At 39.7% G+C, this 26039-nt stretch overlaps 1 protein-coding gene across 3 annotated transcripts in view; it reads left to right on the top strand.

The window, feature by feature from the left end:
* UNK (unk zinc finger) overlaps positions 1-26039 on the top strand; it is a 78688-nt gene that overhangs the window by 18173 nt on the left and 34476 nt on the right. For 2 of the 3 annotated variants that reach the window (XM_061616215.1, XM_061616217.1), the window contains exon 2: positions 25488-25697. In XM_061616215.1, coding sequence (XP_061472199.1) covers positions 25488-25697 — 210 coding nt within the window. Of the gene's footprint in view, positions 1-25487; positions 25698-26039 lie in introns of those variants that run through there. The other variant, XM_061616218.1, reaches the window with a different exon arrangement.

Here is a 26039-nt window from a genome sequence, read left to right on the forward strand (position 1 = left end):
TAGCTTACAGCCATGAGAGTAGCTGTATAATATTTGCAAATAGAAAATGTTTGCACTTGTGAAAACCTTGCATATCACTGAGAGTTTTTCTTTCAAGTATCAACCTCTTTTGCTTTAATTAGTTATTAGCAGTATCTTCATATCTCCATATTTCTTCTTAAAACCTGAACCAACAAAATCTGGAAGAGCTAAAAGTTCAAAACTGCTTTCTGAGGGTCAGACTAGAGGCTCTATAGCAGATTAGCTCATAGCAGCTGATGAGAAGTTCCATGGACACATATCTCCAGAGTCCTGACGTATTTTTAAAATAAAAAGTAGCCACAGAAGACTATGAGTCAGAGGAGGAATAGTGGGGAGAGATGGCTGCTTAAACCTTTCCCCTTCACCTCTCCCTCTGCTGCTTTTCTCTCTGTGGGTAAAAATTGGAACCTTCCACCAAAGCTCTCAACCTTCTGCAACTGCTTTTCATTACATGACTGTCAGGAGATTGTTACATGTGTCTGTCATGTTTTGGCCCCAGTTCCTCTTTTGCAACACTGTATTGTGATTTGGCTATATGTCATGGCTGTGATTTTGCATTTCCAGAAGTCTCCTGGGATCAAGAATCCCAACTTAAGTTCTTGAAAAAATTCCATGGCAAGGGTCATCTATCTTTTTGTGTGTGTCTTTTTGGGTCATTACTGAAATGAACTCTACTGTCTAGGTGATCAGATTTAATGCTTTCTTGTTATACAGCCACGAGAGTGGTTGTATACTATAGCCAGCATGGATCTTTCACATTCCGCAATGTTAAATTGAAAAATACCCCCATGCTATTCTGATGCTTCGCATAAGCTCATTTCAAAACAAAACCTTACAAAACTTATAGTCCTGAAGTCAGAAACGCTTGCTTAACAACCCTCTCAATTTTCATGGTGATCCACAAAACAGTCAGAGAGTATAGAGAGTTCAAAGTCTAAAAAGAGCAGAAAAAACCCCAGAGCCCTTTTGGACTTCTTTCTGTCAGAGTTCTCATAATCTGTTGAAATTCATTAAAAATCAGCCATGTTCACAGAGTACCTGTAATCCTGTTAATGACCTTGCCCCATACTCTGACCTTCATCTTCTGCAGTTTAAAAGTTAAAAAAAATGCCTGACTGATTTTTAATTAAGAAATTTTGGCTGGAACCCAATTATAACGTCGGGCATACTCAGTAAGAACCAACTATCAGTGTTCCAAAAGCCAGACTCACAGCTGCTTGGCTTGCCTAATCGGGACCACACCCACACCAGACTTTGATTTCACTTGAGACAGTCATGGCTTCCCTCAGAGAATCCTGGGAAGTGTAGTTTGTGAAGGGTGCTGAGAGGAGACTCCTATTCCCCTGGCAGAGCTCCAGTGGCCAGAGTGGTTTAACAGTCAGCCGCTCTGATTGAAGCTCTGTGAGGAGAACAGGGCATCTCCTAGCAACTCTCAGCATCCTTCACCAACTACACTTTCCAGGATACTTTGGAGGAAGCCATGACTGTCTAAAGTGAAATAATGGTCTAGGGTGGATGTGGCCAGAGACAGCTTTGGTTTAAATTTCAGTGGGAGACTACATGCTTGCTGTAGAATAAAAAGGTGGGGGAAACGCTGAAAAGCAATGATACTGTTCACAATGTTTTCCTTTTGGAAAGGAAAGGGGCTTCCCTTCTGCCCAGCGCCCACCCACCCAATCTCCTCCCCTCACCCTCCTTTTCCATTCCCTGCCCCTCCCCCGGGTCAGTGTTGGACTACGACCTGGGAGACCAGGGTTCGAATCCCCACACAGCCATGAAGCTCACTGTTTGACCTTGGGCCAGTCACTGCCTCTCAGCCTCAGAGGAAGGCAATGGTAAAACCACCTCTGAATACCATTTACCATGAAAACCCTATTGAAAAGTTCACCATAAGTCCAGTCGACTTGAAGGCAGTCCATTTCCATTTTCAAACATGATTGCACAGAAATAAATCCCATTGAACTCAAAAAGTATACAAATGATCAAACCCACGCTCCCTTCCCCTCCCTCCTATCCCCTCTCTCTTGACCCTTCCCTCCCCCTTCCTTTGCCCCTCCCTACCCATCACCTTCCAATCCCCTCCTTCTCTGAGATATTGTACTGCCCTACAAATTTGTGTTACAGCAGTGTTGCTGTACTTCACATATTCACAGAAATAGAAACAAAAGAAAATGATTTTCTATAGGAAATTTCACTGAAATGGCAAAGTAAATCAGACATATTTAAGGTGACCATCTGAACTATATCAACTGTCTTAACAATGTTGCTTTCTCCCTGCTAAAACAAGACCAGCACAGCATATGTCTTCTTTCTATTATTTGGGCTGGCTGAAGGTGTTGCCACTACTCACCATATGCTCAGAGGCACATGTTACCAAATTCTTCCAAGCTACACAGGAAGTGGATTGGACTGTGAAAGACCAACCCAAATTGTGTTTCCATTTTGACAAATGTGTAGGGCAGTCCAATATCTCAGAGAGGAGGTCAGGTCTCCTGCTTCCCTGGCGCATTCACTATAGCTGCCCAATTTCCCTGCTTTTTAAAGTTTGGTAGAAATATCTGTGGGCTATAGGTACATTCTTAAACCGCAATGTTTTTTGCCTATTAGTGAATTAGCACAGTAATTTAACTTAGAGCTGTATATACTGCCAAATTATTTATAAAATCGATGCAATCAGTAATATACATCAGTTACAGGGCTTATTATTAATTTTGTAACAATAACAGCTTATTAATAAAGTGGTTGAATGCTGCACACTCTATAATGATAATTTACCTTAAAATAATATTTAAAACGTATGATTTCCTGTGTGAGAATTTTAATGTCAAGCAAATAGCTGTTGGTCAGTATCTTCTTTATGTTCATTCCTTGAGCAAGGACATGCAAAGACATACTAGCTATGTGTGATTTTACTATGTGTGTCCTACCAAAATGGGAGGCATTATTTCACATAGCACTAAGGTGAACATTCCGTCAGTGCAGGGATTTTTCCTTGCATGATTCTCCTCTTCTCATGTGCCCCCTAAATCTGCTCTTGAAGTTCCTATAACCCTCTTGAGCAGATTTGTGGGCAGGGGGCTTGCATTGAGAAGAGTGGAGAAATCCCCTTGTCCTAGCAATAATCCTTGCATTAGAGCAAAAAGTTAATTGAATACCACCCAAAGACTACTGTATGCTACTTAAAAGAAAAGTGGTGACAGTGTGTTCTGTTGCTGGCTGGTGGGTTTTTGCTTTCTATTTAGGGGAGGAAGCAGTGTCGTGGAGACTCATCTTGACAGGAAAAGCTTCACTCCAAACAAATAAGCACTTCCCTTTTCACACCTCAGAATAAGCAAGACGGAGGAGAAATCTCTACGCATTCTTCTTACATTACATAATTCTTTATAAAGGTACCTTTTCTCACTTGCATACATTAAATAAGTTGCACCCCTTTTTAGAGAAGGGGGATCTAGCCACCATGCCATTGTAGCTTCTTGGGTTGAATATTGTCAGAGGTTTTAGCAGCTGTAAAGTGCTGCTGCCTGCATTCATGAGTAGTCAGATGCATATGCAATAAATTCTGTAGTGGTCACACTGTCTAATCACTAACATGATTCTAAAGTCAGACAGTTTCAAACAAAAATCCCCTCTGCAGTTAACCAATGGGATATACTACAGGGGTGTCTGTAGCGGAAGAGGATCTAAGGTGACAAAACATTTGCCTTTCCTTTACAGTCTAGAGCACAGCACTTCAAGGTATCTGCCAGAATTTTAGGAAATTGTTTCTAGGGCTCAAAGGTAGAGATTAGTCATTTCCTGGAAGCAAATCCAAAGAGATTACCATAACTAGCAATCATCGCTAAATTATTGTTGGCTGAGTGCAAAATCTGGTAAAGCCCCACATCTGAGCACCAGCCACTCTGGTGCTGATCATAGAACCATTTTGAGTCCCATTCTTAGAACATTATACTTTGCCCTTCAGTAAAATTTTCCAGGATATCTTACAGTTAAAACAATAAAACAGCATATCAAGAACATAATGAAAAGCAGCAGAAGTAATAAAATGAGCATCACAGACCAGATTAGAAACAAAGTTCTGTTTATAAAAGGGCCTTTGCTCTAAAAATTAAACATGGTGCTAGGTGAGCCTCCCTCAAAGACAGAAAATCACATCTGAGAACTCCCTCTCATCAGTCATCACCGGCTAAACTACAAAAGGATAGGGTAACCTTAATCTGATGAAGAACTCAACACACAGGCAGTTATATGTGGGAAAAGGTTGTCCTTGAGCAGCCCCATTTCCTTAGCCATATGATGGCATAAAAAGGTAAACACCAACATTTTCAGTTGTGCTCTGAAACAGACTGGCAGCCAACAAAGCTGCTTCAAAGCTGGCAAGATGTCTTCCAAAGTGCCAGTCCTACTAAGAAGACCTAGAAGCTGTATTACAAACTAGCTGGTGTTTTTAAGAAATCTTTAAAGGCAGCTCACATTGCAGTAATTAATTGCTAGGGCACGAGTAACTGGTCAGGCCTCTGTCCAGGAGTTGTTGCAGCTGGCAGGCCTATTGGAAGATGCAATGTGTCACAGCCTGCCACATGGGCTTCTAGCAATAATCCGTATCCCTCAGCTGCAAACCTGATTCTTCAAGGGCAGGGGTAAAGAACCTCTAGAAGTTGTTGGGCTGTAACTGCTATCATCTCTGACTTTAAAAATGGAATTACAGTAGTTGGAATCCAATAATGTCTGGAGGGTCATAAATGTCCTATTCCTGCTTTGGGGGGCAGGGACTGCAAACCTGTCCAAATACCAGTTGAAAGCATGGATATGGTCCGACAAACTACCTATCCAATAGTGGTTCTGTCTTGTCAGGATTAAGCTTCAGTTTATGGGGTCTTATCCAGCCCATTACTTATCCCAGACATTGATCCAAGACTTATACTACCTTACCATAATTACTTTATTTTTAAGTTGTTTAATATATATTTTAATTGTATATTGGATGTTTATGTTGTGAACCGCCCAGAGAGCTTTGGCTATGGGGCAGTATATAAATCTAATAAATAAATAAATAATAAATAATAAAATTACCAGAATCAAAAAGAGAGATAAAATTGGATGTCATAAGTGTACTGATGGTACCCTATACCATGTCTCTGGATAACTTCATTCATCAGTGTCATATACATGTTAAATAGTATGAGGGACAAGTTGGTACCCCATAATATAAAAGCGATGGAGTCAAGTAGAAGTACCTCCACACAACCTTTTGGAATTAGTCATCTAGGTAGAAACAGCACCGTTCAGCACCCCCAACTCATTGTCCTCCAAAAGGATACTATGGTTGATGGTTTTGAAAGATGGCAAGTGTACCAGGAGAGTTTACTGTGGGTTTGGCTAACCTGTTTTGACCCAAGGTCTGCATTTACCTTTGGCCATTCCTCTGAGGGCTGCATGCCAGCAATGGCTGTGATGACACCCCTCCCCCAGGTAATACCCATAAGTAATACATCAGGGCAACCAAAGTGTCTTCTGTGTCAAAAAAAAGGCATGGAAGTAGTTAGAAATGAGTCCAGACAATCAGACTCATCCAAGAGTCCTGCAACCGCTTGCTTGGGCATCATGCCTAGGAAGGGGATATTTTCATTAGCTACATTCTCTAGATATATGAAGATACTTTATCTGTTTTATTTCACAACCACAAATAATTTAACAAGAGAGCTTAAACATCTGCCCCCCATTGTTTATGAAGATGCTTTGTTTTTGATGGCTTATGATTTAGCTTTTCAACAGGTGAATGTTTCTCTTCTCCTGCTGTTCCCACCTGCAATTCATTTGTGGCCCTATAGTTTTCTATACATGAGCCTTGGCTTTGGAAAGAAGAACTTGACTTATTTGTTTTTTTAAAGACAGAACAGAAGAGACAGGTCAAGTTTAGAATGTGATATGTTTAAATTGGATTAGAAGATAAAGCACCAGATTCAGCAAGAGATATCTCAGTATTTTTTAAATGTAGGATTTGTTTAGTTGCTTTTGGTGGAGCACATCCAAGTGTTTAAGGCTATGATTTATAAACCATTGATTTCAATTATATTTATACATATTGAAATCAAAGTACTGTTTTAAATGGTTTGTGAACCGGCTAGCTGCCAGAGAGTAAAGAACTGATCTTTTACCCTCCCACACCATTTTGACTTTTTACAATCTCTTGTGTTAAGTGGGAGAGCTGTTAGCATAGCTTACACATGCCATGTTTAGACAGGAATTCATGTAGGTGTTTTTGTTGTTAAATGGCTAAGATACGTAGCCATTCTTAACAGATAATTTGTTGCAATAAATATTTCTAAATCCTACCAGTACTGTACTTACAATTAATCAGTTTCTCATAAATCACTTCAAATTTGACCTTTTCAAAATCATTTAAGAAATATGATAAGAAGTATAAGAGCTGAGTAAAAATAAGAACCTTAAAACTGTGGGTAAGATTTACCTTGGATGATCTTTTCCATACTAATTAGTTGAAATTTATTTAGGTACTAAAGATTATTTCAAGGAATGCCAGAACTGCCATCTTGACAAATGTACATTTATTGAAACACTTTCCCTTTTCTCTCTTTGCCTCACCCTTTCATTCTCAATTTCATTTGTTTCCACAAAATTAATTTGTGTTTTCTTGAGCAGTTTAAATGGTAGTTGATCTTTGCAAAGTTTGCAAAATTCTGTCTTGCTGGTGGATGGGAGATAATGGACTGGTAATCAGTGTTTGTTCAGAAAAGAGACATATCGGCCTTTTTATCCAAGGATGTGTCTTGAGAAATTAGCATTTAGCTATTTATTAGAAGGTGCTAATCAATTTGCTTTCAATTGCTGGTACCGAAAATACAAATATTTAATTGGGTGGAATAGTTATAGGAGAATCTGAAGACGTATATGTTCTCATGAAGTAATATTTAAGGGAGGAGCTGCAGTTCAGCAGTAGAGCACATGCTTTGGATGCAAAAGATCCTAGGTTTGGTCCTAAGAAGCTGCTTTATACTGTTTTAGAGTACTGTTCCATTTTGCTCAGTATTGTCTACACAGATTCAGAGTAATTCTTCAAGGTTTCAAATAGAAGCCTTTCATAACCCTACCTGGAGACTCCAGGAATTGGAGAAGGGTTGGATGGAAATGGACTGCCTTCAAGTCGATCCCGACTTATGGCTACCTTGTGAATAGGGTTTTCATGGTAAGCGGTATTCAGAGGGGGTTTGCCATTGCCTGTCTCTGAGGCTAGTCCTCTCCAGCTAGCTAGGGCCTGCTCAGCTTGCCACAGCTGCACAAGCCAGACCCTTCCTTGTCCACAGTTGGGGGACAACTGGGCTCCTTGGGACTATGCAGCTTGCCCATGGCTACACAGGTGGCAGGGCACGTAACCCCTGAGCCACTCACTGTGTGGATGATCTTTAGCTGGCCCTTAACACCCAGGAGACACGAGTGGGGATTTGAACTCACAGACTGTGGACTCCCAGCCAGGCTCACCTCCCCACTGTGCTATACCAGCTGTGGAGAAGGCTCAATCGCAGAGAACAAGTTTTGTATATGGGATATCTCAGGTTCAATCACCAGTGTATGTAAGTTGGGAGAGTGGAGGATGAGAAGGAGGCTGTGGGAAAGACCCATATTTAAAATCCTGGAGAATTGCTTGCAGTCAGTGTTTAAAACAGTCTTCTCCATCTTGGTTCCCTCCAGATGTTGTTGAGCTACGCTCTCATAATCCCTGGACATTGGTTGTGCTGCTGGGAGTTAGACTAACAACTTCTGGAGAACCCCAGATTGTGGAAGACAGGTGTAAATAATACTGAGCTGGATCAATTGTCTGACTCTGTATAAGGCAGTTTTGTAATGCTGTTGCTAATGGTTCTCATGCTCACTCCAATTAAGAAATAACGTGTTTCCAATGTGATGGTAGAATGCATTACAAAAGGAAGAAAGAAAATAGTGATGCTGAGCCTAGAAGTCTGCAGTCTCTTGATCACAATGAAAAAAAATTTTTTTTGTATTTGGTGAAAGGAGGTTTTGGGAAGGTTAGAGAGAAGAACAGAGTTGGCTTTCCTGGTATAGGAGGGTGAGATATTCGGGAAGAATAATTTTTGTCTGCCATCCTGACTTTCTTAGCAATTCTATATATCCAAGCATCCCAGAGTTTCATACTGTAGTATTTAGCATACTTTACTGAGCATTATAGGCCCCAGCTGCTTCCATTGGCTATCCGCTTATGTTCATTCTAGATATCTCACCATCAGCATCACCACATTATATTTGCTACTCCATATGAATTGTGTGGCTTGTTGTATCAGCTGGCTGTTAATCTAGGATTTTCAGGCAGTTGATTCTGCCTTAGAGAGGGATAAAAGTTTTTGATAAAATGAAATTTGGCCAAGATGTTGATTCTGTAGCATCAGCAACTGTAACCCAAGCTTTAGAAGGGTTGGCCAGCACTGGTATTTCCACTTAACTGAGACGCTGGATCATCAAATATGCACAAGCAGATGGTTAGCCTCATGTTAGTTAAAGAACACATTTGAGTCAAATTCAGACAGATATTCACGGTTATTTACATACTGCAGACTTAGATACCTTTTCCAATAGAAAAGCTCTTGAAATAAATGATGTATCCCACCTACTGGATATTTCTGATAAGGCTATCAGTTCCTGAGCAATTAACACTTGGAATTTCAACTTCCTATAATTAAGTTTTAGGCAGTGTTTTATATTTACTTATCTCCGACTGATAGATATCCTTATTTCTGATCCTGCAAATGTTTTCTTCTTACATGCAGGTGGGTGTTCTTAGTCTCCATACCATAAAGGAATTCGTGGCTCAGCAGTTTTTCTTTTATCCATCTGCATGCCTAAATAAACTGTTCCAAATTGCTAATTTACATAAAGGGTGGATCCTGTGCTATGTGTCCTGTTTTCATTTGGCTAGAGCTAGGCTGATTGGATGACCTTAATTATCTGAGGGTCCACTGTGATTTAAGCTCTTGATTTCTGAAGCTGGAAAAATAATTACTGAATTGATGTTACTATGTGACTGAATTCTTATAAACTCTTATATTTTTAAAATGGAGCAACTTAGATGAGATTGTTTCTGAGCAAGTGGCATAATTATTGTACATTGTGCCTCTCCTACCTGGTTAGGTTTCTGGCATGTTAAAATAGTTTAAGGAGGAAGTTGCTTAGCTGTTTAAAAAGGTCCTGCCATTAGGACAGCATCGAGTGCTTTAAATCAGTTTGAGCCCCAGATGAATTACTGCTATTACTGTTCATTCCTATCGTTTCTACCTGCTTGACTCATTTTATTAAAGATTTGTTGAAATTGTGCTAGCTGGTGTAATTCGGGATTATCTACACTAAAGCCAAGCAGCTGCCAGCTGATTACTTTCTCTGAACTAAAAATGTCAGGCTGCAATTTGAGGAAAAGCAAGGTAATTCCTTCGTTAGAATCCTGGCTCTGTGACTGGGAATGTTATGTATTCTTTCTACCCAAAACGAAGATTTCTTTGGTTCTTTGAAGGCTACCACTGAGACCAGACTGGAACCTAAGCTGTCAGCCAATCTCCAAAGCATCCTGGCAACTGAACCCCATTAATTATAATGGTGTGTAAGCCAGGAGATTGCTTTGTGGATTTCTATGTTTAGTGTTGTTTCATTTGCAAGATCAACTTTTGCAGAAATTAGAAAACAAGAAAGTAAAACTTGGGAGACCAGATGCAAAGGAGGAAAGGGTTCTTACATCTTTGCCTGTCTTATAGGACATTTCCACCTGCCAAAATCCCCTCTTGTGCACAACTGTTAAAAATATACAAGGCCACAACCTTGTACCTGACATTGCATGGTAATTCTAAGAAACCAAAAAATCAGTGCAACTTGAAATCAGTGGTTAAAAGCAGTGCAGTTTTGAAAGGTTCAGTCCGCCATCTTGATTCAAAATTGTGTACAAATGTATCTAAATATAGACAAAAACCTGTACCTTCATCTTGGGAACCATCATGCAAAATTTGGTTATGATATCTTAAGAGCTGCACAAATTTATAGTGAACAAACAAACAGCTTTCCAAAATATTTAGAAGATTGCTGACTTCCTTTACATTTGGTCACCCCCTAAGTATAAGTCTGTGAAGCTGCAGGAATTCAAAAGATATAGGTAGTTGTGTAGTGCCAAATTCAGAAGTGCAGGGTCCATTCATGATAGTCACACCATGCCCCCTCACAGCCACACCCCCTCACTTGATTGCTCTTTGTTGTCATCTCCACACTCCTCAGTCCTTCCCATGCGTACCTTCTCCCACAACAACAGACGTCGCTAGGAGCCACTCAGTATGAAAGCAGAGTGTGTTAGCTAGTGAGAAGAGTTTCCTCAGTGGATGACTCACCTCCTTTCACTGACTGGCTCCAATCAGCAGGAAAGGACAAGGAAGCACTCGCTTTTCATGCTGATTGGCTTGTAGGACACTGGAGACACGGGACCCAGCTGAGACACTGCTCTCAAAAAAGGGGTTTAACCCTCCCCCAGGACTCCAGATAACCACACACCTGAAAAATCCAAGACAAGAGCATTCTTTCAATGTGTTTAATAATGAGACAGGTACAGTGGAGACAAGTGTACCGCCCCTTCATCCCTCCCCATTGTCATTGCTGTCCATGAGTTGGAGAGTGACTCTCTGAAATGGGGAACCTCCTGTACTCATGGAAGCTCCCTGTATTTTAGAACTGTGATTTTCCAGGGTTCTAAAAGGTGTGGGGAGCCTTCATAAGTACAGGAGGTTCCCCATTTCAAAAGATCACCCTTCAACTTGTGGAGGGCGATGAGAACTATGATGGGCCATGGTTGTAGATGGAGCTAGCATCCTTTTTCCAGTGTCCTCACATGTTTACTCTTAATTATGTCAAAAGGAGGGTTCAGAACCTATCCTTATCCTTGCAAATTGTGTGTGGATTTTCCCCCACTCAATTGTTCAAACTGATTTTAGCCATAGAATGTTGACATCTCTAATGGGGTATGTTGTTCTTAAAAGACAACACAGCTGCCATCAACACAGCTATTTCAGAGGTCCTTTGTATAGTCTCTTCTGTTCAGCAAGGCAGACTAACAGCACAATCCTAACCATGTCTACTCAGAAGTAAGTCATATTGAGTCCAGTACAAAGATTTAGGTTACGTAAACCTCTTGTTTTGGGGATGGCAGGACTGTGTTTGTTGCTAGAGGAAATGGGAAGTAGTATGTTCTGGAGACTGACTTAGGAATTGAACATATAAGGAACAGCTACTGTTTTTTAAAAAAAATTTTGATTGTTTTCAAGAAAATACAGAAACACAAATGTAGGATCATCCTGAATGGCAGGAGTTTCAAAAATAGTGATAAATGTGTGAAGTACTGAGAAGCACTTATAAAGATATTATGCAAATAAATACTAGGATAAAAAAAATACATAAGATAATGCAGAAAATTATCCACATTTCATTTCCTATCACATAAAACATTCCTTACGGCTTTACCATGCAACTAACGTTAACCGCACATCTCCAGAGTGTGATCTGAGAAAGTGGAGACTTTACAGAAGAACAACTAATGTTCACATAGCTCAAGAAAAGAAATTATATAGCATTGAACCATATAGCAAGGAAACCATATAGCAGTCTCTGTTGGTCAGACTCCGAATCACCCTGCTGTGCTTGGTAAGTCATTCTGATAGGGTGACCTCCCATATTTTAGCCAACTAGTTGTTTACAGTAAGGCTGTCTCTGGTTTTCCAATGTGCTGAGATCTCTAACCAAGCAGCCACTAGTAAAAACATGACTAGTTCTTTGTGAATTAAATGAGGGTTACTGTTGCTTTCCAACGACAGTAGTGCAAGTACTGGGTCAGGAGGTATCAGCTGGCTCACTATTTCCAGAACCACTTTGAAAATCGAATCCCAGTATGGGATCCTGGTATGGGGCCACAATCCCACCACATATGTTGAAATGAGCCAAGGGCTTCACAACTTCTCCAACAGCAAGGTGACAGCATGATAAAATTTTAGTGGTGTCCATTTCCATCTAAATAACACTTGTAAGGCTGCCTCCTGAAGCCTGGCACATGAAATCTGGGGGGGGGGGGAAGACCACAACTTATCCCATTGCTCATCTAAAATGGCTACCCTAAGTCTCTTTCCCATGTCTCCTTCAAAACCATTGAGTTTGTCATAGATTTATTGAACAGTAACTTACATAATGAGGAATTTACCCGTTTTAGGTCAGAATGAGATTTATAGCAAAGATGTTCAAAAACTGTTAATGATCTCAAGCCCTCCCCCTGCGAACAATATATTTCAGGAATAAGAAACTTGCACTACTTGTAGCCAGTTAATATGTAATCCTTCCAATTTTACTCATAGAGAAACCGCAGAAATGGATTATCCATGCATTATAAAATTCCGTATGAAATGGAGGCCCATAGTTGCCCACCCAGCATATTGATCACATTTGTCCTTATCAGAAAACTCCAAGTGATTTAACAGTGAACTAAGAGGAGATGGTCAAGGGGTGAAGACCTCAGACAACTATTTCCAAACCATCAGCGTTGATTTTCAAAATGTGTTAGCAATTCAGTGAACAGCGTGCCACAAAAACAGCAGGAATGGCATAGCCTCTGGCAAGGGACCAGTAGAGGGAAACTCTGCCTGAGGCCACAAAATCCCTTCAGGCCTCCTAATTGTATGTTCTAGTTCTTTTAAATGAAAGGCCTCATAATAAAGTTTCAGGTTTGGAATACCCAGAAACCCCATCTCTTAGTCTATACATTATACCCCTGTCAATCCTTCTGTGTTTTCCTCCATGAACAAACTGTTCAGTAGTGCTCTGCCACTTAGCAAATCAGTTCTTACGTATTATTATGGGGAGGGACTGAAATAAATAAATAAATAAAACCTGGGGAGGACTGACATTATAACTGCAGCTCTCTGCCCAAGGCACGAAAGTAAAAGTGATTTCCAATGCTTGAGCGCTACCTTCATCTCCCTTTGCAGCTTATCAAAGTTCCTCCTCCGAAGTTTCCTTTAATCACGAGATAAAGTATTGTAACTCACTACTGAAACCCTCCACAGCATGGTGTGAAGCCTGCAGCCCTATGGATTACCACCTGCTACTCAGAGGACATACTTAAGCATAACACTGTGGACTCTGCTATTGATTTCCAATCTCACTGCCATGTGGAAGTCCCACAAGACCGCCTGAGGTAGAATCAGCTACTGAGAAAAGTTGCAAAGCGTCAAAAGAATATTGTCCACAAATAATTTTTCTGTTCAACTCCCCTGATGCACATCTCCTTAATATCCAGGGGAGCTCTGATTTTACTTGCTAAAACTTCCACCACCAATGTGAAAAGCAGTGGCAACAGAGGGCATCCCTGCTGGGTATCGCTGCCAGGTATTCCTTTGGAGATCCACATCAGAGGAGTCAAAATGCTTATTGTTGCATATGATTCTGAGCAGATTTGACAGACGAAGTCTGATGAAGTGCATGAACTTAGAGCCCAAGCCCTCACTCTGAAGCAGGTATATCAAAAAATTCAATTCCTGGTGGTTGGATGCTTTAAAAGCATTATGTGAAAGCAGGGTGACCTATTAGTAACATTAGCATTGTGAATAATATTCAGTGCCCTCCATATAGAATCAGCAAAATTGCATTTGGGCATAAAGCCTGCCTGGTCTGGAGAAATATATTCACTAATAAACAAGTCCAACCTATTTACTATAATAGAAGGCATCAGTGTCTCGTCTTGGTTTATAAAGGAAATGGGATGATAGAACCCCACTAAATAGGGATCCTTACCTGATTTCAAAATCACTACAATCCTAGTCCTTTTTCTAAGAATCGGGGATATCGTTGCTGTCCAAGATCCATTAAAGAGTTTGACAAGCCAAGGGGAAAGTTCCGTCTTATACGCTCTATAGAAGGTACTAGAAAAACCATATCTCCCTGCAGCTTTCCCTCCTTTCAACTTCTTCATGGCTTCCACACTTCCATCTCCATGACTGTGCTGTTTAGAAGTTGCTGATGAGCCACTGCCATTGGTCGCATGTTTCGCAGGAAGGCATCTATGTTGTGCTGCTGTGGATTGTCGGAAGTGTATAATGAGGTGTAGGAGGAACTGATTGGCGATTATCAAAACACATTTTCCCTTTTTCATCCCAGCTATAAAATGGCAAAACTGTTTCCTAAGAGCATTAGCCAACAATCTGGAACATTTATCACCAAATTCATAATAGTGCCTCTTGAGATGCGCCAGAGCCATATGAATTATTTTCGTTTGTAGGGATTATAGTTAGTTTTTCTTCCCTTGGAGCAGCCAGAATAAAGTTGAATCCCCAGTACACTTATGTTCCCTTTCAATCATGTCAGTTTCGGCCAACAGTGTTTTAGTAGCAGCCTCTTTGTAAAGTGCATGTTCCCCGATGGAATGGCCTCTGACTACAGCCTTCATTGCATTCCATAGAGTGTGCAGTGCCATCCCCTATGTTACATTTTCACTAAAATATTGAGAAAGCCTTTCTTTAATATTCACACTGGCCAATTACTCAGACAACAGATTAGTGTTGAATTTCTAGTTGAAAGCTTTACAGTAGTTGTTCAGTGATGCCGATGCCAACATAATTGGAACATGCTCTGAAATTGTTACAGGGCCTATTCCAGCCTCTTGCACTGTATCCCACAGCACCTTGGATGTGAAAAAAGTAATCAATACAAGAATATGATTGAAGTCTGGCACAGAACAAAGTATAGCCTCAACCTAGTGGATGTATAGCCCTCCAAACATCAAGGAAATAAAACAAATACAACATTTCTATCAATCAACTTTCCCTCGGAGGGGATTGGCTAGAATAGCCACACCTATCCAGTGTAGTGTTGCTGCAGAAGTTAAGATCTGTTCCTACAACTATGGGGCCTATAGCAAAATCATTCAGGAGTTTCAGGAGAGAAGCAAAGAATTCCAGTTGATTCGAATTGGGGGAGTAGAAGGAGCTCAAAGTAAACTCCTCTTCATATAACATCCCTCTTGCAAACATAAACCTCCCATTTGGGTCTAACATACCAGGAATTTTAGCAATAATTATAGCCACTCCTCAAGATTTGAGGGACCGTTAGATGCCTAAATATATATTTCTATATGCAGTAGAATGTACAGATCAGATTCAGTAGCTCACAAATTGCCTCTGTAACCATTAACCCACCAGAGGGCCAGCCATTTTGGATTCACTTGCTGTCATTCTCTTGTGGAGCAGTATTTCTCTGTTTATCCCTCTTCCTCTTCTGCAGTTGCCAATCAGAATCAGTGTCCTCAACGGAACGTTCCATGTGAGGGAGCAGGATGTGCAATTCAATTCATTCAGGATTTTAACTGCTTGTGTTGCATCCAATACGACATAGACTTTGTCTCTGTGCTCTGTTAGTAACTTAAAAGGATATCCTCAGTGATATGAGAGCCCGGCCTCCCTCAACGCCACCATGAACGGGTGAAAGTCACAGTGTCACTTAAGAGTCTCCAGACTTGTCCTGAAAAAGCTCTATGAAATAATTCCCTTATTTAAGCTCTCTCAAATTGTGCAAGGCCCAGAAAGTCTTCTCTTTAACATGTTAATGTTCAAATCTGGCTATAATATCACAGGGGAATCTGCTGTCCTCTGCCTTGGATCTGCGCTCTCTGCGTTCACTCAAAATCATCCACTGAAAGTGGGATCCCCAACTTTAAAGAGTTAACCCACTCTGCTAGGAAGGCAGGAACATCTGTCCCCTCCTCTCTTTTGGGGAACCCCCTTAGGCACAAATTCTTCTTGCAATCCCTGTCCAACCTCTCCTCCAGCTTAAGTTTGAGATTGCACAGCGCCATATTTATGTACTCTATGCCCCTTTGATTATCCAGGTCCAAATTCATGGCTGTGACTGCTGTTTTGGTTACATCTGGCAGTTGGACCGATACAGGTTCTGTCTTTTCTTCTGAGGGTCTCAATGCAGCAGCCAATTCTATTGTAAGAATTTCTCTTCCCTTTGCAACATATTCATCCATGCCAGAATCCTGTTGCAGAAAACTTAGTCAGTTTCCTGCTCTTTGGATTTTTGATGCTGCCACAAGCCATTTTGACAGCTCCTGCTTTGCCCTCTGACAGTTCCAGGGAACTTGAACTGTTTTCCTCAGAATTCCCCAACTTGGGTATTCTAGCACTTTTCCAAGGGGAAGCTCTGTGCATTATCTTAATATTCCAGAAGAATTTTGTCACGTTTGCATTAATAATATAATGATCTGCCCTGCAGTTTGTCCTGTGGGTAGCGAGGTTCTGCTCTATGCCACCATCTTGTTTGCTGGCAAGCCATGCTCCTTCCTGCTATTGGGGTTTTAAGTCCCATGTACTTAAAGTGTATTAATGTGGCAACTTTATATATGTATTAAGAAGTGACACTTGAACCCTATTTAGTGGCTCTTAGGTGTAGCAATTTATTAAGGTATTTCTATGGCTCTCAGCTGTAATTTGCTGCACAGTGGAATAGTTGCTTGGGGAGGGCTGCTCCAGCGGCTGCTATTTTAAAGGGGGGAAAACAGGGCAAATGTATTTATTTATTTATTACATATATATACCACCCCATAGCCGAAGCTCTCTGGAAGGTTTACAGCAGTTGACGTATCTATTTTTGGCCCTAAGACTGCCTAATTAAGTCTAGAAATAAGTCATTCTTATGTAGCTTGAAACATATAAGATGAAGCTATCTCATAAATAGTAGTTTATATTCCAAAAAGTACATGTAATGATCCTTAGAGGTTTCTCCTTCATGTACTTGACCATCCTTAGATTTGGAAGGGGGAGTCTGGTGATAGCCAGGAATGGCTCTCTGTGTGTGTGTGTGTGTGTGTGTGTGTGTGTGTGTGTGTGTGTGTGTGTGTGTGTGTGTGTGTGTGTGTGTGTGTGTGTGTGTGTGTGTGTGTGTGTGTGTGTGTGTGTGTGTGTGTGTGTGTGTGTGTGTGTGTGTGTGTGTGTGTGTGTGTGTGTGTGTGTGTGTGTGTGTGTGTGTGTGTGTGTGAGAGAGAGAGAGAGAGAGAGAGAGAGAGAGAGAGAGAGAGAGAGAGAATATGTACATATCTGTTTACTCACAGGTATGTGAAATCAAACTATTCTTTTTCTTTTGTATAGATATTATTAACTCCTGTGGGCTGCAAAGTGTTCATTGGCCATATTGCTTCCATTTATATTAGCAATAAATAAAGCACTTCCCTTATACTATTTATTTACTTTATTTTGGGTGGTATCCAATGCTTCTGTTCCGCTAGTGCAAGAGAGTTCCTCTTGTGGAACTTACCCCTCCCCTCCTCACCCCTACAGCCTCCCCCCATGTACCCTCAAAATCCACTCAAGAGGTTTGGGAGAATCTCTGGAACAGATTTGGGGGGTGGGGGCATGGAGAAGAGGAGAGGAAGGGAAAGTCCCATTCTGTGAGTGGAGTTCTGTTCATGGTACATTGAATGCAACCCTGTTACATTTATATCTGGCCTTTCCTCTAAGGAGCGCAAGGTGGCATACCTGGTTCTGTCCTTCTCCATTTTATATTCACTGCAATCCTATGAGGTTAGGTTAGGCTGAGAGATGGTGGTTGACCCAAGGTAACCCAGCAAGCTTCATGGCTGAGTAGGGATTTGAACCTTGTGCTAATGTGGTGCAGTCCACACTCTAGCCACTATGTCACACTGACAGAGTAATGTGAAAATAATTTTTATTTGAACCACAGGAACATCATAGGCAAGATAAGAAGGCATCAAAGTGGTTTGTCTGGTCCGAGTAAGGTGCAAGCAAGAGACCTAGTAAGAAAGACAGAAAGATAAAGGACTGCTGTTTGGAGTTTGTGGGTTTAAGGATTACTACTGTACTGGGAATAGATGCTACTTCAGAGTTCTGAAATTAGCATTGCCTATCTGAGTGCCCTTCTGCTTTTCCTCTACAATTGTAAATACATAGGCCATCCTGTTCAGACATAACATTTCAAGCCTCAAGGTCACATACTCCCCTCTTTCCTCCTTTGTGATCAAGGGGAGCAAGTTTAAATCTTTGTTTTGCAATATGAAATGATTGCTATTACATCCAAATATGTAAAATTGTGGTTTGTTCAGGCCATAGTTTGAACAAACCAAGGGTTTCAGATTCTGTTTTGTTACCTTTGAACAAACCATAGTTTTCTATACTTGGAATATATTGGGAAACCATGGTTTGTTCCAAACTGCAAAAGGAAGATTTAAACTTCCTTCCCTTGTACACAAAAGAGGAAAGGAGAAGGTAGCCCTCAAGTCCAAGGTTTGTTGTAGTTATTCTTATAAAAAGAAAACATAGTTTCCTATTACAGCTGAGCCAGGCCATAGTTTTGCAAAAGATAACAATGATATCATCTGTACACATGCTCCTTCTAGGGCAGTGTTCTTCAACTTTGGGTCCCCAGATGTTGTGGGACCACAACTCCCATCAACCCCAGCCAGTGTAGCCAGTGGCCAAGGATGATGGGAGATATAGTCCAATAACAGTTGGGGACCCAGGGTTGAAGAACAGTGTTCTAGGGAAGCTGATCCTGTAAAGCTGCTCTGGAACTTCCTAATACTCAAGTAGGTGGGGAGAATGAGATATTATGTAGGCACCAACATACATTGTAAATCTGTATCTCCCCTTTGTTTTTACACATAATGGATAAATATGCTATTATTTTTGAGTGTTATATATACCTAATGTAACATCTATGAGATGTGCTATTCCTCCTTTTAAAGTTTCATTGTCACATATGAATATATATTATCAAGATACTAATGAGAAAGTAAGTGCATGTACCTGCTGTCTGGGATTTGTAGTCCAATGAACATAACTGTTTTTACATAATGGGATATTTTAATTTAGAAATCAGAGGCTAGGAGAAAAACCTCGCTCTCCTTAGAGATGGTGGTAAATGAATATTTCAAAGCATAATGGGGAAATATGCTTAAGTTGGAATAGGAGTAATGCAGGAAGGTGAAAGGTTTTTGTGTTGGTTCATGGGAGGAAAGCCAGTAAAGGTAAAGCAAGTGCATACACTAATAGAGCAATCCTATACATGTCTATTCTGAAGTAAGTCATATTGAGCCCAGTGGGGTTTACTCCCAGGTAAATATGTTTAATCAGCATAAGTGCTGATTAAAGCAAACTGGAATTTCTTTACTATCAGAAATACGTAAATATACTTATAGTGTATCCAATAAACTCTTGTGTGTGTATGTATTTTGTTTTGTTTTAATATGTTTTTACAGAGTGCTTTCAAGGTTGATTTAGATAACATCAAACTGATTTAAATCATGATTTAAAATTCTTCTCTGAAGGACTCAGTTTTAATGATTTAAATCACTAGTTAGGAAGATTCTATTTCATCATCATTTTTAGTAGAAGTACATTATTGTTTGATATAACTTTACGACACATTCAGAAATGTAGGTTTCATTAGATGGTGGGTATAGACTAAGCAATTCTGAATTGTTTTCAGATTAATTTTCATGACAAAATGGGATGGTAATCTGGTCATTTTAGTGCTACAGCATAATGAACTTGTGAAGTCAGTTAAGATGTTCACTGGAGGAGGGCTAATTTTGTCCCTATCTTCAAAAAGGGCAAAAAGGAGGAACCTGGTAACTGCACTCAAGTTGGGAGATTCTTTACACCTTTCTTCTACATGGAAGAAATGTAAAGTGTCATTCCTGTTCAATGTAGAACCAAGCCAGCAGAAATATTGTGTAATCTCATATATTCATCTCATGATATGTAATGTCGAGATCATTAGCCCACCCTGGAGATAGGCTAATAAAAGTTTGTTCTGTTGCAATATGGTAGCTGTGGTGGTGTTCATAACCCAGGACATTAGAACATCTGATATTCATACCTCCATTTCCCCAGATGTTGTAAAATAAATGAAAATGCCTCTTTAGGTTCGCTGATTGTCTGATACAGATATATACTGTGTGGAAAAAAATTTTTGTGTGTATGTGTTTCCCTGGTAGAACCCAATTTTTCTAAGCATTGAAAACCATGCATAAATGCTGGTAGTCTAGGGTGTCTAACCTTTTTTGGCTTGAGGGCTACATTCACTCTTAGCCAACCCTCCAGGGTCCACATGCCATTGATCTCTGCTTAACAACCTTTCAAGTACTTGAAGAGTGCTATCATATCTCCCCTCAGTCTTCTCTTCTGAAGGCTAAACATGCCCTGTTCTTTCAGTCTCTCCTCACAGGGCTTTGTTTCCAGTCCCCTGATCATCCTCATTACTCTCCTCTGAATCTGTTCCAGTTGTCTGCATCCTTCTTAAAATTCAGTGTCCAGAACTGGACGCAGTACTCAAGATGAGGCCTAACCAGTTCCAAATAGAGGGGAACTAGTACTTCACACAATTTGGAAATTAACTTCTGTTAATGCAGACTAAAAAACCATTTGCTTTTTTTGCAGCCACATTGCACTGTTGGTTTATATTCAGCTTGTGATCAACAGCAATTCCAAGAGCCTTCTCGCATGTAATATTGTTGAGCCAAGTATCTCCCAACTTATAACAATGCCCTTGGTTTCTTTTTCCTAGATGTAGAACTTTGCACTTACCCCTGTTAAATTTCATTCTGTTGTTTTCAGCCCAATACTCCATCCTATCATACTATTCTGATACTATCCTATGATTTTCTAATTCTAGAGTGTGGCTCAAAATAATGTGTGACACAGTGTAGCCTAGCTGCTGCACTGCCACAAACTTCAATATACCTACCTAATGATTCCAGTCTAAAAGGTATTTTATGTGCTTTTCTGTACTTGCAGTTGAAACCTTTAGGGAAAATGTTTTTTAAAAATCCTGCATAGTCAATAATGAATGTGTAATAATGGGATTTCTGGTGTGGACCAAAACATTCCTGAAGAAATCTGCCCCCTTGTTCTAGTTTGGCAGACCTCTTGGTAGATTTCTCCATCTGCATTCAAAGTTTCATTGGTTCTGACAATAATCCTTTAGTGCCAGTAATCGCACATTTCACACTAACTTTTTTTACAGTAATGGGCAATGCTTCCAAAAAAATAATTCAGATGGAATAGTGAGAAATGGATTAGATGCATTCCATTCTTTAATTTAAATAATCTCAAGACATTCAGTCAGCAGTGATAGAATGTCTATTAAATGTTTTTGAGGGTTTCCGTTTGTGTGTTTCTTTGTTTTGTAACTGACCCAGTATGAGAATTCAAGTATGTTTACCTATATAAGCACATGTGCTCATGTGCAAACATAAGAATTGGATATGACTGTATCTAAAAATACTGTTATCTTATTTAATATTTAATCAGTTTTCTAAACTCACCCTGTTTCCAGAATGATATGAAATTAAACAGAACTGATTGTAGTTATTGCATTTTTAGTGTTATCTTAGTGTTAAAGAACGGGCTTTGGTGATTTTTATCTGTGTGCCATAAATCAGCAGCTTCTAAATTTCAGTAGTGGTTTCTGTGGTTAGCAAGGATAAGAAACTTAATGTATTAGAATGCAATATAGCCATACTACATAAAGTGTGTAATGCATCAAGGGGATAGCAGAGTTGTGGTGAGGAGGATCAGGCTCAAAGGTTTGCTTCTCCATACAGTTATTTTGTATGTCTTAACTTGGACCCAATAGGTACAATTTCTTGCTTTCCATCAACTCCTACTCCCTCCATGTGACCTCTCATTTTGACTTAGAGCAGATGGATCTATAACCATTATGTTGTATTCAGGTCCAATGCCACTGTGATAACACAGAGAGGAAATTTAAAATTTCTTTTTTAAAAAAGAAGAGAAAAAATCTTGTGTTTTCCCCCCACCAAAACAAATTGGAGTGGGGGAACAGGACCTGAAATATGGGCAATATTTAGCAAGCCTGCGCTTACTTTACTGCTTCAAAGCTGCAATCCTAAGCACACTTACTATTGAAGAAGCCCTATTAAAAACAATAGGTTGGCTCCTCACTTTTTGTTCTATTAACAGAGAGTTGCACTAAGAGAAAGACTGCCCTTCTATGAGTACAACTCTTCTCCTGTTCACAGAACAAAAAGTTAGGATCTAAATAATTGAAACTTACTTCTGAGTAAACATCCATAGGATTTCACTGTAAGAATATGAAAATCATTATGAATGCACAAAATATGTTTTATATATTATGAAATGTAAAAGTATAAATGCCTCTGTTTTAATTATCTAGTGTTAGAGATGGAATTGCAAGTTTCTGCGTCTGAAGGTATCTCCATATATCCTTATTTTTACCAGTTGGGAATATTATTTATTTGTTTATTTAAAGTGTCCCAGGCCACCTTTGAAGACCATGCCCTAACAATACAGCTTCCAAATACATGGTTGAAATAAAAACATACCACAGTACCATAACATATAAAAACACCATAAAACAACAGTAGAGTCTGACAGCAATAAAACTATCAATAACATTAACCACCTAGCTAAATAACTTTAAAAATATTTTCAAATATTTCTGTCCAATGTAAAACTGCAGTGCCTAATATAGGAAAATAGGAAAAATATAAAGTAAATGTTAAAAATAAAACTATTGGAATTGTAGCAAATAAAAGGAAAGCTTTGCTGTCTGGATTTGAAAACAGTATGCAGACTTCAGCATTAGGTAGAAATTTGTATTTGTAAAAATAATCTCTATAGCGTAATTAAGAAGCAGAAATTTTTTTGCTATTCAGTTCTACTTCATAGGAATTCATTGCTCTTTCATTATCATCATATAGTAAACATGAGAGTAGCTGTTACCAGACAAAATAGCCATCATTTGTTTATTTTTTTAGGTTCGTTTCCCATGGTATCCCAGGTTGCTTCCAGACAACCTGTTTATTGAACATTCATCTGGATTTATTTGCACAAAGTTTGCAGGGAGATTTTATCATGACTGCTCTCTATTGAGTATTCATTCTGATTTGTTTGCACGGAGGTTATACAGTATGACATTGTGTCAAGCAATTGCTATCCCTCACTTTCCAGTGCATTTTCCTTTCACTTTCCCTACAGCAAAAAGTCCCATTTTTAGATGGGGGGAAGTGGATTTGTTTCACAGGCTTGCCAAATTGTGCATCCTGAATTTGCCGGTATGAATCCCACCAGCAATAGAGACAGTCTGGAAGAGACCTCAGTTGTCCTTGAAAATAATAACATAAACTCAAGATTCTCTCATTAGAACCAGTATATGAAAGATCTATAACTACTTATTCTGAACTTTTACTTTGAACTTCCTGTATCCTAGGAGTGTCATGAAATGTGTGTTTTTGGGAGGAGGTGAGGGAATTAAAACATATTTAAAATATAACATGCTTTATGGACAGCCCTGTGATTTATCAGTTGAGAGAGAGACTGTGTATGCTAACATTCATCATAATCCAACAATTGGTGTAGGTTCCTCAGGCTCATGTTCTTTGCTAGTATTGGAAGAACCATATATGCACCAGATGGGTTTCCTGCTCTATTCCTGTTGCAGCCCCTGTACTCCTCCAAAATACACTCCTGAGCATTGCACGGATGGCATGAGATGTTGTGGGGTATTGCAATCAAGAGAGGAAACTTACTATCCCCCTTCAACTCACGCACAGCCAACTTTGGAACCCAGCCATAGTGAGTCCCATCTATTGGAGAGGTGCATTATGCATCTATGAAGAACAGGGCCTTTTTGTGGTGGTGCCCAGATTTTGGAATACCCTTCCAAAAGAAGTAAGACTGGTTCTGATATAATACTTATGCCAGGGATGCTGTTGAACTTCTGGATGAAGGCTTGCAACTGGTCCTAGTTCACAGTTTGGGAATACTGCTAGACTCAATGCTAACTAGGAATGCTGAGGTGGCAGGAGTGGCCAAGGGTGCTTTTTATCAGCTTTGACTGTTTTATTAGCTGAAACTCTGGAGAGAATGGACCTTTGTGTGAGTTATCTATGCACAGGTGGCATCTAGGCTGGACTACTGTACAGTGCTCTATGTGAGTCTCTTTAAATGCAGTTAAGTACCTTCAACTGGTACTGAAAGCAGCTGTCTGGCTGTTGGTTAGGGCTGGGTGGTTAGAGTGTATTACTCCTATATTGTACCAGTTATACCAGTTTCTTTCCAGGCCCCATTTAAAGCACAGGCGATTATCTTTAAAGTTCTGAACAGTTTTGGACTGGGTTACTTAAAGGGCTGACAGTACACTTGCCCATGGCTTAAGATCCACTTCAGAGGCCCTGTTTAGCCCTCCCCAGAAGACAATTAGGTTGATGAGCACACAGAACAGGACCTCCTTGGCAGTGCCCTACAGTTCTGAAATTCAATTCCTTGGGAAGTTAGGCAGACTCTGTCCTTCAGCACCTTTAAATGGACCTTGTAGACATTTACCTTTAATGCTGCCTTTAGTATCTTGTCAGTGGCTGTGTCTTTATGATCATATTAGTTCATGCTGGTTTTAGTAATATTTTGTACTGTTTAAAATATAATAAAATGTCTGTTTTTATCTGTTTTTATAATTGTATTATGGTTTATTTGTTTAATTTTTTGTAAACTGCTTTGGGAAGCATTTTGTTTGAAAAATGCGCTATACATTTTAAAAATAAAATTAAAATACTCTTTTTGGTGCCGGGTTAAAATGTTTTTATTTGTCCATGCTTTAAAAATCCACTACATTGTTTTAGTTGGTTGAATAGTTTCTGGTTTATTATTTTAGTTTTTATTATGTTTTTTTTTTTTTAATATTGTATGGGTATTTGTATTTTTATGAACAACCTCCCTTGTCCCTGGAATCTATGTGCGGATGAAGGTGTGGTTTAGAAAACTTCCTAATTAATTAATTAAAAGTATTGTTTTTAAAATAAATCAAAATTAAATTCCTAGCCCTCATGTCTATAAAGTTACTTGTAGGTAGTATATACAGAAAGACCCAGTTTCTGCAAGTGGACCTTCAGTTTTCTGTAAGGCTACCTGCACCTTGTTTATAGGCTGTACGGCCTATAAACAAGGATCTAGTACAATAAAACCTGATCACAACACTGTTGCCATAAACATTTTAGTCTAAATTCTACCAAAAGCTGAAAGAAAGGTCAGAATGAAGAATTTAAATTGAGCTTTTTAATAAAACTTTGCAATTTTGTTTTGCAATTTTGCCACTTGCCAGGGTAAAAGACAAGTGGCAAATGCACAAGCAACAGTTGTGGGTGGGAGAGAGAAAAGGGAGAAACTAAGCAGCAGTGTGAAGGGTAGAATACTACCTTTGCAGTACTTATTCACAAGGCTGATATATGTACCCAACAACGAATTTGAATAATTACTTTTTGAGTGCAAAGTTGGAGAGAGAAATTTGTGCATGGGATGAAACCTCTGAATCTTCTTTGTGGGCTCTGCTGAGCTATCCAACTGTGGTTCAGGCCAATATATTTCTTTTCACAGATACCTAAAGGAATTCCGCACAGAGCAGTGCCCATTATTTGTGCAGCACAAGTGTACTCAGCACAGGCCCTATACATGCTTCCACTGGCACTTTGTCAACCAGCGTCGTCGCCGGTCTATCCGCCGTCGGGATGGCACCTTTAACTACAGTCCTGACATTTACTGCACCAAATATGATGAGACCACAGGGATCTGTCCAGAAGGAGATGAGTAAGTTACTCAAGGCTGCATCTTACTTGACCAGATGGAGGTTCCAGCCTGCCCTTACAGAGAGGAGAGAATTCAGCAAACCAGCTTTTTTAAATCATGCAGAAGAACCCATGAAGAATTATGGAAAAACTGCAGTAGAAACGTGAACAAAATATTAATTTTGATTACATCACACCTATATATTTTTCCCCAAAAAATTGAAGGCTGTAATTCAAAGTTTTTTGCTCTGGAATAATCCTAGAGAAATTAGTGAGGTTTATTTTAAAACAAATGGCATTAGGATCGTATCCTCCTTTTATATCCTTATTTTACAAATGGAATTACTTCCAAAAGGAAAAAAAA

The sequence above is a fragment of the Rhineura floridana genome, chromosome 3, assembly GCF_030035675.1.
Source record: "Rhineura floridana isolate rRhiFlo1 chromosome 3, rRhiFlo1.hap2, whole genome shotgun sequence".
Taxonomy (NCBI): domain Eukaryota; kingdom Metazoa; phylum Chordata; class Lepidosauria; order Squamata; family Rhineuridae; genus Rhineura; species Rhineura floridana.